The sequence below is a fragment of the Larus michahellis genome, chromosome 1 (assembly GCF_964199755.1).
Source record: "Larus michahellis chromosome 1, bLarMic1.1, whole genome shotgun sequence".
Classification (NCBI taxonomy): Eukaryota; Metazoa; Chordata; class Aves; order Charadriiformes; family Laridae; genus Larus; species Larus michahellis.
Window position 1 is genome coordinate 99,633,895 of NC_133896.1, and position 14,385 is coordinate 99,648,279.

At 37.2% G+C, this 14,385-nt stretch overlaps 1 protein-coding gene across 23 annotated transcripts in view; it reads right to left on the reverse strand.

Moving 5' to 3' along the window:
• Nucleotides 1-11,448, reverse strand: part of ABI3BP (ABI family member 3 binding protein) — a 162,622-nt gene extending 151,174 nt beyond the window's left edge. For 22 of the 23 annotated variants that reach the window (XM_074595835.1, XM_074595925.1, XM_074595842.1 and 19 more), the window contains exon 1: nucleotides 11,247-11,431. In XM_074595835.1, coding sequence (XP_074451936.1) covers nucleotides 11,247-11,325 — 79 coding nt within the window. In that variant the 5' untranslated portion in view covers nucleotides 11,326-11,431. Of the gene's footprint in view, nucleotides 1-11,246 lie in introns of all 23 variants that reach the window. The other variant, XM_074595808.1, reaches the window with a different exon arrangement.
• Between the last annotated feature and the right edge of the window lie 2,937 nt (nucleotides 11,449-14,385).

Sequence of the window (14,385 nt, forward strand, 5' to 3'; positions counted from 1 at the left end):
TCCTGTGTCCTCTGATTTAATACTTAAGTAAACACACCCATGACCGTGGTACAACAGTCCAGTCTATGGTTTAGTTCACAGGTTCTTGAAAGATCAAATAAAAGGGATCTAAACTAAGGTATCCTTGAACAGAAACAAGTATTTAATGAGAAAGTAATCTAATAATCTATTTATAGCAAAAACATCTAGAAATAGAAAAGTACAATCTGCCCATCACATTGAGATTGCATATGAAGGGACCATTGCCATGACAGCACAAGACATTTAACAATTCTTAAATGTATGCAAGCTTGTAAGAATGTACTTAGCACCTTACTACTGTCTAATGGGATTTAATTTCTATTCATAAATCCCCCATTATGCTGTGTAAAGTTGAAACAGGCCTCTCTAAAATAATAAGCATCAAAAGATGAAAATCGAATGGGATTGACCGTTCTCTGAAGTCACGATGGCTTTTCACTACCAACATTGCAACCATCATATGATCACGCAAAGTATCTTGAGTTCTCTGCTCAAAATCTTCTTCTAACATCCAAGACATGCAGGACTTCATATAGTGCAAGGATTAATAGCTTTGGATATGCACTTGGCAATGGTGCTTGCAATATTATGTGTTTTAACTTTGGAATAAGTTCCCTACTTTTCAGAGGCAGACAGCTGATAAAGCAATTAAATATCTGAAGAATACATAAGAATTCTTAGGTGTTGCTGTATATCACATGCTAAACTCAGAAAGAATAAGCAAACTTCATCATTTAACAAAACCAGTACTCAAATACGAAATGCTGTTCTGCTTTGAGAATTGCAATTTGGTCTTGTCAATGCTTTCAAGTCTATCAGCAAAGCTTTTAACCAGTTATTCCCTTTCACCTTTGAAAGTTATCAACACAAATGAAAAAAAAAAATTAAAAAATTGCTCAGTGTTTCCAGAGCAGTCAAAATAAAGTGATTTCACTTATGCTCTTGGTCTCCAAGCTGAACATTCTCACACATGTCTATGACACTAGCTGGATCCAGCTGAGTCCTGTAAGGGTTGATTCCAACTGCATATAGCTTTTCCAGCTGGAAAATGTATCTCATCTTGCACCATTAGATGAGATGGATCTCAAGACTGATGATCTGGCATCTTATTAAAAAAAAACCAAAACAACCTATTAAGAAAAATCACAGGTCATCCTTTTTATCTTCTATATTGTTCCACTCTTCTATATTGCAGAGATCACAGGAAAGCTTCCACAGCCAGGCAAACGTCTGAAGAAAGAAGCAACGCACTTCCAGTAAGTCTTCAATTAAAAAGGGTGAAAATAGAAATCACTAATAAGATAAATACTTGATGATTGTAGGAATTGAATTCTAAAATTTGGCAAAAATTCTTTTTTTCAGTGCTATGAACACCTTGTGAAGCAGAGGCATTGTTAACTAGTCTTAAAAAAACTAAAATATGAAGTAAATTGTTCCAAATCAATGGATTACATAGAAAAATGGAAAACAAATATAATGTAAAATAAAAGCTATGTGTATGATTAAGTGTATGTGTATGATTATATGTATGACAAAGATAACTCACAAATAGTTATTTTTGCTCCTAACAAAGTGTGTCATCTGTTCTCCCACCTATTTCGCTTCTTACCCAGGATACGGCAGAAAATATAGAGTTTACATTCTCTGACTATATTTCCAAATTCTATATCCATTGCATCAGCTGCTCCATTTTCACCACATTGCCCTTTATCTCCGGACATGAAAGAAAGCAGTGAGGGATAATCTTTACTTCTAACCCATCTTTCTATGTCCATGTGCTACCTTTTTTTTTTTTAATTCTCTATCCAATGTTTTATTGAAATAAAAAGAAAAATGCCAATAAAGAAAACACATCAGTTACACAAAAGGAAGGCTTATGCTAATTTTGGCGCAGGGTAAGGGCATGCACACCCATGCACAGACCCATCAGCTAAGCAATCTCTGTATGATTGACTTTGCATTTTCACTTGTACTTCACTCAGGCATGTATCCAATTGTTCATGGAAAATTTATGGTATGTAGAAAGTTATGTCTCTCTCATCACTGATCTTGTAGCCCAGTGCGCAGTAGATTACATTAATTCCCAAGGAATGTTCTCTGATTTAAGAATATATTAAGTACATAAATATTGCTTCATGACTTCACAGCTTTTTAAAATGAGATGGTCTTTCCTGTGCCATTTTTCTTTGACAACTGACAAATGTTTTAACGGTACAAAAGTAAATTAATGAAAAAAAAATCTAGAAAAGCCAGGTGATGGAAAAAAAATATTCACAATGCCTCAGATTTCTACATCGAAATAGGGCATGATTAGGAGTATCCATTCCCTTGGTGTGGTGGAGCATCTGTAATTTTTTTCAGCCTTAATACTGTGAACAACCTTACATTCCCTTCAAATAAATATAATAATAGCATATGACATCCATTGCTAATTTCTGTAAGTATTTCCAAGTGGAAAGGGAACACAATAAACATGCTACATTATTGAGAAACTTTGCTCTCTAAGAATTCATTACTGCACATTAAAATCATATGAATGCTTTTATCAACTGCTATTTGGCTGTGTTACTAAAACTGTGAGAGTATAGCGAGATTAATAAAAGCCTGGAAGATTAAAACAAATAAATTTCGACGCAATGCATTTACCAAAAAAGAACTAGATCCCACAACAATTTTGTGTGTGTTCGTGCGCATACCTCTGTGTGCTAGAGAGTCTGCGTGAAATCACCCTCATGACTTGCTTACTTGCGTGCAAGTTTAGTCTAATTATAAATCTTCCATTAGAGCAAAAAAATCACAAAATCTGTCCAAAATTCAAAACAAGCTGTTTAGCTCAAAAAGTTTGCATTAGTGTTTCTGCCCTTTAAAAAAGCTTATTTATGATGTTTATACAAAGAGTTGATAAACAGACAACATAAATTAACTCCTTCACCATCACCAATTGAGTCACAGCAGATTTATCACTTACTAAGGAGCACTGACTAATCGACATGAACAGGGAGACATTTTTATGGGAATTGCCAGATTTTGCCTTCCTCACAAAACAAAAAACAGGAAGAAATGCTGAAAGATGCAGTACTTATGCTTGGGATTTTGTCATAGTCTAACTAAAGGCTGGTTCTCATCAGTACGGGGGCAAATAATGGACTACCAATGCGGGGCAATTTCATAGTCGTGTTCACAACAGTAAATAGCTGTTAATAAGCTTTATGACAAAGGAAGGAGACCTACCAATTCCAGCTGAACACGCAACCACCTCACTTTTACCTGAGACAGCTCTTCAACAAACTAAGAGAAGTCACGGTTCTCAAACCTCACTGCAGCCATTTCCCTAACCATGTAACAAGCTATGCTTCAGCGTACTCTGTGCTATAAATAAAATCTGTGCCCTGCCATTTAATCCAACCACTTCAGTGTTTCTGTGAGCCAGAGATAATGGAACTCTGCCAAAATTTCCAGGTCTGACAGTACAGTTTTCTTCCTATTATTCATATCCCAAAGCTCAATTTCTTACCAACTTTCGGACTGTTGCGCCTATTCCTTTATTTTCAGCATAGGCTTGTGCATGTTGTACAGACACACTGTGATTTAAAAAGAAAAGTGATAAGTGATAAGGTCTGAAGTCTTGCATTTTTCTCACTGTGCATTTTTCTTGTTCATGTATAGGCTTGAACTGTGGTAATGAGGGAATCAAAACTGCCAGAAAATATTTTCACTTCAAAGTCAGGAAACAACCTTCTGGGACATTTCAAGTTTACATATTTGTAAACACATTTTTGAACCAACCACAACTTCATGCGTTCTAAAATGATTCCAGACTTTTACATCATAGAAAGAAAAATTAAAGTGAATAATTAATATAAAGCAGAGGCAAGCAGCTGACAAAAGGAGGAAAGATTTTTCCCTATACATGTTCAAAAATAATGCTATCCCACATAGTGCCAGTCCTCCTAAATTGGCCAGGTTCCCAAAGTATTAATTATGTAAACTCATATCAAGCACTCCGTGGCCATTTATAGATTCATAAACTAATGCCACAACTGCTGGTGATAGGAAAGAATATTACAATCTCTTACTGCTTTATTGAATTGTGCTTTCCCTGAGCAGATTTCAAGAATAATACAAAAACTTAGAACTACACAAAAATGTAGAAATAACCCTACAAAAGAAATTCCCTCACACTTTGAGAATTCATTTTGCCATTGACTCTCCAGCTGGAATGATAGTACTGCATTACAATCCCTTAGTAAGTACGGACAGTAACACTCTGGTGCTAGCACACTGCACACAGACACAATAAATAAAAATCAAGTCACACACCGGGGTTTAGGTACTTCATTAAGTTGTGTCTTACTGAAGTGGATTTATTCACACGGAGTCATGTTGCCTTGACATATTTGTTCAAGGTAAACAAAAAGCAGGAAGAAATGCTGAAAAGATGCAGTATTTATGCTTGGGATTTTGTCATAGTCTAACTAAAGGCTGGTTCTCATCAGTAAGGGGGCAAATAATGGACTACCAATGCTGAGCAATCTCATAGTCGTGTTCACAACAGTGAACACAGGACAGTTCACTCCTCAACAGGAGGATTCCACAAACAGGATTTGCGTAAAAAAACACGGCTACAATTAGACTAAGAAAAAATTGTGGATTCACTGTCTTCATTTATTTTTCTTCCAGAAAACACTGTAAATAATATTATATCACTACAGAGTGATGGATCCCAAAAACAACTCTAAAGTATTTTACAAAACAGAGATTAGATTTTGTCTACCAACCTCTGAACCAGTGCAGCAAATGCTCCCCTGAGACTGGGAGAAGACTAACTTTCTTCTAAGAAAAAGATTTTCCCTGCCTTTAGATCCAATATATGCAGTAGCTACTGCCTCAAGTCTTTACCAGCCTTTTATTCAGCAACTCTGAAGTGGTGAAGACTCTGGATTGACATTCTTAATGTGACCATCCTTACGCAACCTCGCCTGGCTATCTGCATGTTCTGATGACATCACTTCGGTTAAGCAATGAGTGCAAAACCATTTAATTCTGGTGACCATAATTACAATCACAACTTCGTCAGCAGTAGAAATTCACTTGGTGATTCAAAAGTTTACTTGTTTTTTCTTCACCTTGACATGACACACACTGGTTTGCTCAGGTGGGGAGGCTTGGGGTGATTTAGCCAGAGTATAATGGCATATGATTGATATGTTTTGAGGGACAGCTGTGCTGGGAGAGTTGGCCCAGGCCTTGCCCACACAAAGGTTTGATCCTTGATGCTGCCAGTAGTCATTTTCATGAACGCTATCCTCGCAGCAAAATAAGACAAATATGTATTTCATAAAGCAAACTTGTATTACATACATATTAGCATGTATTTTAGAAAACCCAATTTCTAACTAAGGGCATTTGAATTAAGACCTGTTGGGCAAGCTTGGGTGGCATCTGGCCTGATTCTGGCCGCCCTCTTCCACTTGGGAGCAAACTATAGACTGGGCTGTTTTGCTAAGGGCACCTATTTTAGGCCACTGCCTTTCCAGAACACCAATACCCATGTCTCTTCACACCAAGATTAACGTGAATTGATGCACAAACCATGCCAGCGAGTAAGTCTCCAACCACCTCCTGCAAAATGCGGTAGTCAAGAACACTCCACAGCAACAAATTTAGACTGCTTACCAACAGTCTCAAGTCTCCACTTGAATTTCCCCAAGGAAAAGAAATCCACTAGGAGCTGTATGAACAGTTCTGACTATGGCAGGTCACTGCTAGCCATTTTTTCCCCCTGGAGCATGCAGAGCTTTCTGTTTGTACACATAATGTGTAGCGCACACCTGATAAGTCCAAACACTCTAAAGAAGCCTCAGACACATTGACCATTCACAGTACCACCAGTCAATAGATATACAGACTATATTATCCATATACAGTAGGTCTGGCCAAAGAGCAGCAGCAGGATTTAGCCTATAGCTCTTCCCTCAAGTGAGTTATGTAGCTTGTCCTGCTGGAATGGCTAGAATCAAAAGATTATATGGAGGAGGACTGAAAAATAATATTCAGAAAGAGATACTGGGGAACATTAAAACTAAAATGAAGAGGTGAAAGGTTATACAGATTACCCATCAGTGAGATCATTTTAGAGGCATTCATATGCTATGGAATTTAATCCTGGTGGAATCCACCCATATGTATCATCACACTGTCGCACCACTGCCTGTCCCAGTATAAAAATGGAATTCTGCTATTACAGATTATCTTTGAACTCGGAAGCCTGATGCTCAATACTGGCTTTTGATATGTTTTTGTGCAATCCTAGGACACAACTGTCTGCATGATAAGATAACTTTGATTAAATGAGCTGCTATAATTGTAACATTCTTATGGGTTGTTTTCTTTTTCAGCAAAGAACGAGCCAAATTTGCCATGACATATCTACTGACTGAAAACCCTAGCCACTCAATTATACCAGATAAAGGATCCCTTTGAAATTTCTCATAGGACTTTATTGTCATTTATGTGCCGCTAAACATAAGAGAAATATTTCACACAAATCAAATTAATTCTGTACTTCTCTTTCCAGACATTAAAAAAAATGAAGTTCAACAGTTTTGTCCAAACTGGCCCTCTTTCATTGGAATATGTTTTTTAAAGGTTAATGTATTGTGTGTTTTGAAAAATGTTTCCCAGAAAGATGTTTTGTAAACCATGCAGAAAGTAACAAATAAACCACATGTCATTTCACTCCTTTTGTGGTATTTTGATATGCCAGCTTCATTATATGTTCAAAAAACCAGAACTTTCAGAAGACTTTTCCCTGTCTTGCAATTTCTGCCCTGCTATCCTACAGCTACCAAAAGGGTGCTGTTGGGGAGGGGGGTGGCACAAAAATTTAAAGATTAAGGTTTGGCTGTTGCAGTATAGTGACTGTGATACATTGAAATAACTCAACATTGTTTTAACTGCTTGACACCAGTAAGTGAAAACACATGCGGAATTTAACCTCTGGTTAGGAAGAAGGATTACATAACATAGCATAGCCAGAAAATTAGCTATGAATAAAATTAGCCCATTCCTTTCACAAATGTCAACGGTAAGTTTGGAAGTATACTGTAAATACAGTGTTCATTCTCAAAGGGATGTCGGTTATAATTACCATAAATACAAATCTTAGCTAGCAGTTATCTACAATATTTTCTAACATTCCGGTATACTTACCAAAAAACAAAAAAAACCCAACCTCAGAGTAAAACTATTATTTTTCCCTCTTATCCCCACAGTTAACAACTGTAAAAACAAGAAAGTTTTGGATCCAGTTTTCCCTACATGAGTCTATAAATCAGGCTCTTTCACATGATCCCATAAGGAATGTCAAGTCTGTACTCTTTTCCCTAAGAAGGCAGCAACCAGGAGGAAGGTGAATTAAGGTTTCCTGAGCCCTTCCTGGAAAGCAGAACAGGACAGGCCTGAATCCTGGAAAGCAGAACAAGGATGGGCCTGAATTCCAATCTACCTGATGACTAATTCAAATAGTAGGAAAACCACTGAGGTTAGAAACATGGGGGAAAAAAAGCAAATCCAAAACAGAAAAACATTCAGACTCTTCTTTTTAAAAACTTCATAAAACTGTAAGTTTATGAAAAGGGATCAACCCCACATTCTTTTCAGCTCTAACAAAGAAAAACAGAATACAAACACACAAATGCTATCAGAAACAGAAATTATAGTGAAAAAGTGCATTTCTACGCACATCTGTGTTGTAACTGGAAAGTCAACTGGCAAAATTAAAAACATGAAATGGTCTTTTACCAAACACTAAGAACTTGTTCCACAACTGTTGCCTTCAACAAAATTTGTGTCATGTCCAGCTGGAAAGATGACAGTGGTAAACATGGTTTACAAGGCATACAATCTTGTGGATTATGTCCTGTAACTTGTTTATTCTTGGTTCTGTGGCTTTGCTTTTTCACCCCCCTCTCAGATCCAGGATGCTCTGCTTACCAACTCCTTCCCTAAGACAAGACCTTTTGTCTATACTCAATTCCTGTCTAGAGAGATGGTGCTGCATTCTGCAAGGGTGGAATGTTTCTGTTGGACAGAATCATAAAAACTAGAGAAAGTATGACAATTTATAACTCTGACACCTATGCATTGCAACTGTTACCATCCATCATTAAAATATTTCAAGTACAACAGCGCTGAACTGAAAAAAATGTATGTTGTATGGCACTGGCATAGTGGCATAAGGGAAGAGACAAAAATAAATGCAAAATCTCCAAGTCTCTCTTCTTTCTGATTAAAAAGAAAGCTTTAGAAGCTGGAAATAGTTGAAGCGACAGGAACTCAAATACTTGATAAAAGACCATCCCTAATCATACCATCATCTTCTGTCCCTCGCATAGTTTCCATAGGCAATGACTACACAATTTTCTTAGCAGCTGATCCCTCAAACTGAAACTCATAAAACACAAGCATAATTGTAAAAAAGGCATTGCCTTCACAGTAAGACACAATGCTCACCAACCTTCCATTTCCAATTGCATTGCCTTTGCTTATGTCTGTAAAATCTTAATGTAGAAAGAGTCCGAATTATGACACAGGTTATAACTGCCTCATCACTTGTCATTTGCTACAGTAAATGTGACAAAGAACTGCAAGAGAAAGGGTGCTTAGGGCACTACACTATGACCGGGTATAAGCAGAGTCCTATTTTCTGTACAGGCAAAACTATCTTAATGCAAGATACGTAGAAGCAGTATAAAGTTTCCACTGGAAATTTTAACTGATATTTCCCCAATTTTGACTCCTTGAGTCATGTTGGTAGCAATTCCAAGTTATTCCTCCAACAGTGCCTTGATTTTTGAAGTCAAAATAATTAAAGGAAGAATTTGTTAATAAAGAACACTCTTTTGAGAACAGCATTAACATTTTCTTTGACATTCTAGTCAAACACACACGCAAAGGTGAAAGTATAAAAATATATGGGAAAAGGGAGTCATGTGTGTTCCAGCCTTCTGAACAGCATTTTTGCACACAATTTTCAAATAGCTCTGGAAGTCACTGACATCCAAAGGGTGTACTGGCTTTGTTCCTTTGCAGCTGCAGGAGGCAAGATGTTCTTTCCACCTTGTATCACGGAAAGGAAATCCCAGTCCACAAGACCAGGGATCAGTGTGTTTCATCTCCCGGAGAGAAGACCTGAGCACTAGAATTCCAAAGCGGTAGTAAGAACAGCAAGATTTACACTGATAACTTGTGCACAGGAGTACCTGCACCACCAGAAAGTGAATTTGGCTAGATTGTTCTCTCTCAAGTTATGAAATTGATTCCACTGTTCCCCATAGGGCGGGAGTGACCCTGGATCCTCAGTTATATAGTTCATGACTTGAAGAGCACAGGAACTCATTGGAATTTAAGCTTGTTTAGCAGGGCAGAGTAGCCCTCTTAACAGAATGCTACCACTACCTATCCTCATTTTAAAAATACTTTAAGATCCAAATATACACTTTGCTTACGAAAAAATTCTGTAGTCGCTATCAAACGAGAGCTGTAGAAAAAGACAGTCCTTTGAACGTTTCTAGATAACAGCTAGGTACTAATACACTTGTTTTTTCAATGCAGTCCACTGTAAATAATAACCTGAGAGGCAGCTGCAAACAAAAGAATTAAATCGATGTTTCAATACTGGAATGGAAGAATCTTTAAAAAGCTATATCATTGAAAAGAAATGAAGTTTCCACCTGCAGCTTTATGCATTTGGCAAACAGAATGTCACCTCTGCAATGTTATTTTAGGGCATGAAAAAAATGCATCCCAGAGTTAATCTCCCACTGACTCCAGTGGATCAGCAGCTTTGTCTGAATTTCACAGTTAACATAAATTTACAGCCACTATTCTATGGTAGCGAGCAGAAAGTCCAGTGAAATCATTTAAAAAGACAAGCATTAGAAAAGTTCATTCCCTCAAAGTACACAATACATACAAGGTTCCTCCCTGTTCAACATAATCCTCATAAACTGCTACAGTAATTTACTTATAGATTGCTTATTGATAAAACTAAGGTCTCACAGTCTGCTTGATTTGAACAACAACTGCATATCTATCTGTTACAGACTATACATTGCTCCACTATTAGCAGTATGCAGAAAACTCCACATTGGCTCCAAAAGATGAGTTTAAGAAAAAAAAAAAATCCTTAAAAAAAAGTCTCTTGGGGAGGGTTGGGTGGTGAAAAATTACCTCTTCTCCCCAAGATACTTCAGGTTCCCCATCTATGAAACAGAATCTCCTAGGAAGCTCTCAAAGTCCTCATTTCTTAATAATTGTTCTCATAAGGAACTAAATCACAGCTTCCTTTCTAAATGTTACTGGTTGCAGGAGACTGCAGATGTAAAATGCATTACAAAGCACAGTGGACTCAGGCGAGCACTTCTACAAAGTCAGAGTAATACGTGCAGTACAGAAACAGTTGTGAAAGTGCTGTTTTAATGCCAAGGTACTACAAACTGTTTTACGATCTCGATATAGAAATATTATTTTCATTTTATGCTATGACTGTTCTTCCTGAAGTAATAAAATACTAGTAAAATGCCAAAGTTACATGGGTCACATTAGCAAGGAAGAGAAAAGATCCCTGCCAGCTTTGCAAATCTACTGTACTTCCAGACTCCAGGAGAAAGGAATAGTTAAACAAATATTCACAGAGGTTAGGGCGACTTTATTCTTCTCGTGGAAATTTTAATAAATCATATTCCTCTCCCTTAGAACGCATGCAACCTGACCTACAAAAGTCAGTTCCTATTCAATTGTTAAGGATGGATATAAAGGGAAAGCATAAAAGTTCTTTCAAGACAGAACTGAAATCTTCCACCAACAACACAAGGCGCTTCTAAGTCACATTTTCCTTAAGATCTTAAACCACGAACCTGCACAATGCTGTCTAAATTATTATAAAATCATTAAATACAGTTTCTTTGTTTCATGGTACTCCTGACTAGAGTCACAAGATCCCATGAAAACTTTACAGCTTGTTTAATTCAAGAGCTTAAAAGTTACTCTCTTGTACCTGGACTTTGCCCTGTTAACTGATCTTCTTTCATCTTTTCCATTATCTTTAATCATTCCTAACATGTTGAAAGCAAATTTCCATGGCAAAACACAAGCATTAAAAAACAAAAAGCCCCACAGCAGAAAAACAAACAAAAACCCAGAAAGTTGTCATAGCTACTTGCCTCTTGGCAATTTCTGAGCATTTCCCGCGTTTAGTGCAATATATCCACAGAAAAGGAGAAAGACCAATCTTGACATCATGGTCACAAACCCAACCTCGCTCTGGGAATGATTCTGACAGGTATCACACAAAAGTACTGCAGCTGCATTTAAGTGAACTGTTCTCCCTGTGACAAGAGGCAGCAACACTTTGACACAAGCTTCGTTTACACAGTGGGAGGAGACAGGATGACATCATTCACTCCCACTGGAAAAGGAGAATTAGCATTAAAAAAAAAGATTATCAGGCTCTCCCTACAATAATCTTCTGGGGTTTGTTACAAGGTCTTTCCACCTCTCAGGATAAGATATTACCGTTTGATCACTTAAATTTCATGCAAATAAACCCAGGAATCTCAGAACTTCTATTAACTGAAAATTGATCTGGGAGACATTTTCACTGTTTTATCCAAGAAAGCTGGACTTAAAATGCAAAAATAGCATTCACAGAAAACTGTTTGCTATATTGAACTCAGTATTTCTGCAATCTCAAGATCTTACTTAAGATTAATTCAGGCTAGATGTGGCTTTCATCCAGGCAAAATAAATACTAGTTTCATTTGACATGACATTATAAACCGGTATGATAAATATTTATTCAGCAAAAGATCTTTGTTTGAAAAAACGAAATGTTGTTTTTTCACTTGTATCTGACTTTGGCAATTTATAAATATTTCATACTTTCTCCTTTCATACATGTCTGGTGAGTCAATGGCACAATGCACATTGAAAACAAAAAGGCAATGCATCTCCTTTCAGGGGCTAGTTCCTCTCACCAGTTACATAACTGTAAATTAAAAAGAAATTCCATTATTCCATTAAAAGCTGTTTCGTACTGAGAGCAGAATTTCGTCCTACTTACAGTTGAGAAGGTGGGAAGGAAAGGGTGAAGCAGAAGAAAAAGGTTAAAACTGAATAAGGAAGAATTTAGTCTCAGTATCTGTAAAGCATCCCAAAGGAGATTAAATCTATTCAACTAAGTAGTGATATATCTCTCTCTCTCTCCCTAAAAAACCCCCCAAAACTAAACAAGACACGCCCCCCAAAAAAAGAAACAAACAAACAAAATAACCCCAAAACCAAACTAGTCCCCCAAAAGAAAAAAACAAAAAACAAAAAACACAGCAACAACAACCAAAACCAAAAATATCCATTACCTGCAATATGTAAACCTCTTCATTATGCTTGGTCTGTTCCCACTTGCCTGGACCTGACATTGTCCTATAAGAACAGAAAAATCACAGCATTAGTGCCTGGGCTACGTAGAAACATAGTTTAAAATAAATTTAAAACATACAGAAGCATTTCTTTAAAAAGCAGATTAGCACTATATTTAAAAGACCCCACATACTCTAGGAAGAACTTCAAAACGCAAGATAACAGTAATGGTCCTACAGATAAAACCAAGGAAATTCAAGCTCTTCTAACAGTATGGACAGCACACAGCTGTAACAAAACCAGTTTGACAGTGGAAATGTTTTCCAGACTGATCACATCCTCTTAATTCTGACATCAGGAAACCTTTTCCTAATTCACTAACTCAAATCTGGGAATAGCGAGTTGGAAGTCAATGTTATAGACAGATCCCAAAAAATCCCCAAACACTGTTACCTCAAGAATCTTTGTGAGGATTCAGAGCCTGACTATGTACAGTATGAACAGATCAATGCAACAAGTCCAATTTGGATGAAATGAAAAGATGTTTAAAAGGCCATACAGTTGGACAGGAGTCTCCCAAAACACTGACCACACCTGATGGCAAAAGAGTTTCAAACGACAGAAAGCTGGATACACAGAGCAAATGTGCCATTCTGATTTTTTTGGTTGAAATACTGTTTTCAAAAATGTTCCAGAAGGTACATTCTATTTTTTCCTCTTCAAAATTAAAATTAAGAAATCAGTCATTTGATGGAGTAGTCTCTCAGGAGAGGTAACGGGAAAAATTACTTCTTGGTCACACACAGCTATCTTTGTATTACTGTAAAGTGGACTCTACTGGTTTGTCTTATGACAAATTCACTCTCCTAAAGACCACACACCACCTTCTAAAAAATATACAAAGGCCAACTTCTATTCAGGAAAATCTCAGTGAAACATATTAGTTATTTGTTTACCTAACAAAACGGGTTTTGTCCCCTCTCTCAGAGATAAATACACTCCAATTCCTACTTTCATAACCACTTGCTTCTCTGCTGCCAGTTACACCTTTCCTCTTCCTCCTGTGCATTATCCAAACACTTCTTTGTTTGGTATGCCATAGAGACATTTAACCTTCCCCTTGAAACCTTGGCAGACTGTCCAGATCCCTTTCCCTCTGATTATGTAGAAAACAGCTCTGCTCAGCCCAGAGTTCAAAAACCTATATCATGAAGCATTTCTTCATGTCTTATCAAGCATATGCTTCATCAGTGGCAATTATGGTTCAATAAGCAGAAGCAAGTGTAAATTTCTGTCAAATATATGCCAAGAGACCAAAAATCAGTAATATCATATTCTCTTACACTTTTCCAATATGCTCCCCACATCTGCATCATCTATGTGATTAGTTATTTTGTCCGCTTATTTTCTTACAGGACTGATCTTTCCTAGGAAACCTCTGTTATGGGATGGGAAAAATGAAAAAACACACCAGCTTCTGCTTTCCTCTTTCCTAAATCATTCTGCTGTTCACTGGATGCTGACTAACAAGGGAACAGAAGGAAGTCCCTGGGACTTCGAGCACTATCCTGCACTTCTGGATGCTTCCGTAATGCTGTTCAGGTATCAGATTTCACCTCTTGTTGGACGGCTGCTCCACAATCTCCATTTAAACAGACACAGCATCTGGTTCCAGTTCACAGAAATAAAAACTGTATGTCACACTTCACAGCAGAAATTATCTAACCCAGAAGTTCCTCAGGTTTCTCTCATCCACACAAACCTGGAATTACATTACCCATCCTTTGTCTCCTCAGAAGGAAAAGATTAAACAAAGAAGATTCAGTTAATGACAGTTTTGTATTATTATACCTTTAGAATAAAAGGCAAGAAAAGCAAAACAAGTGCAATTTTGCAAAGTCTCAAACACATCAAATTTTTTAGGAAAAGTCAAAACCTCTGATC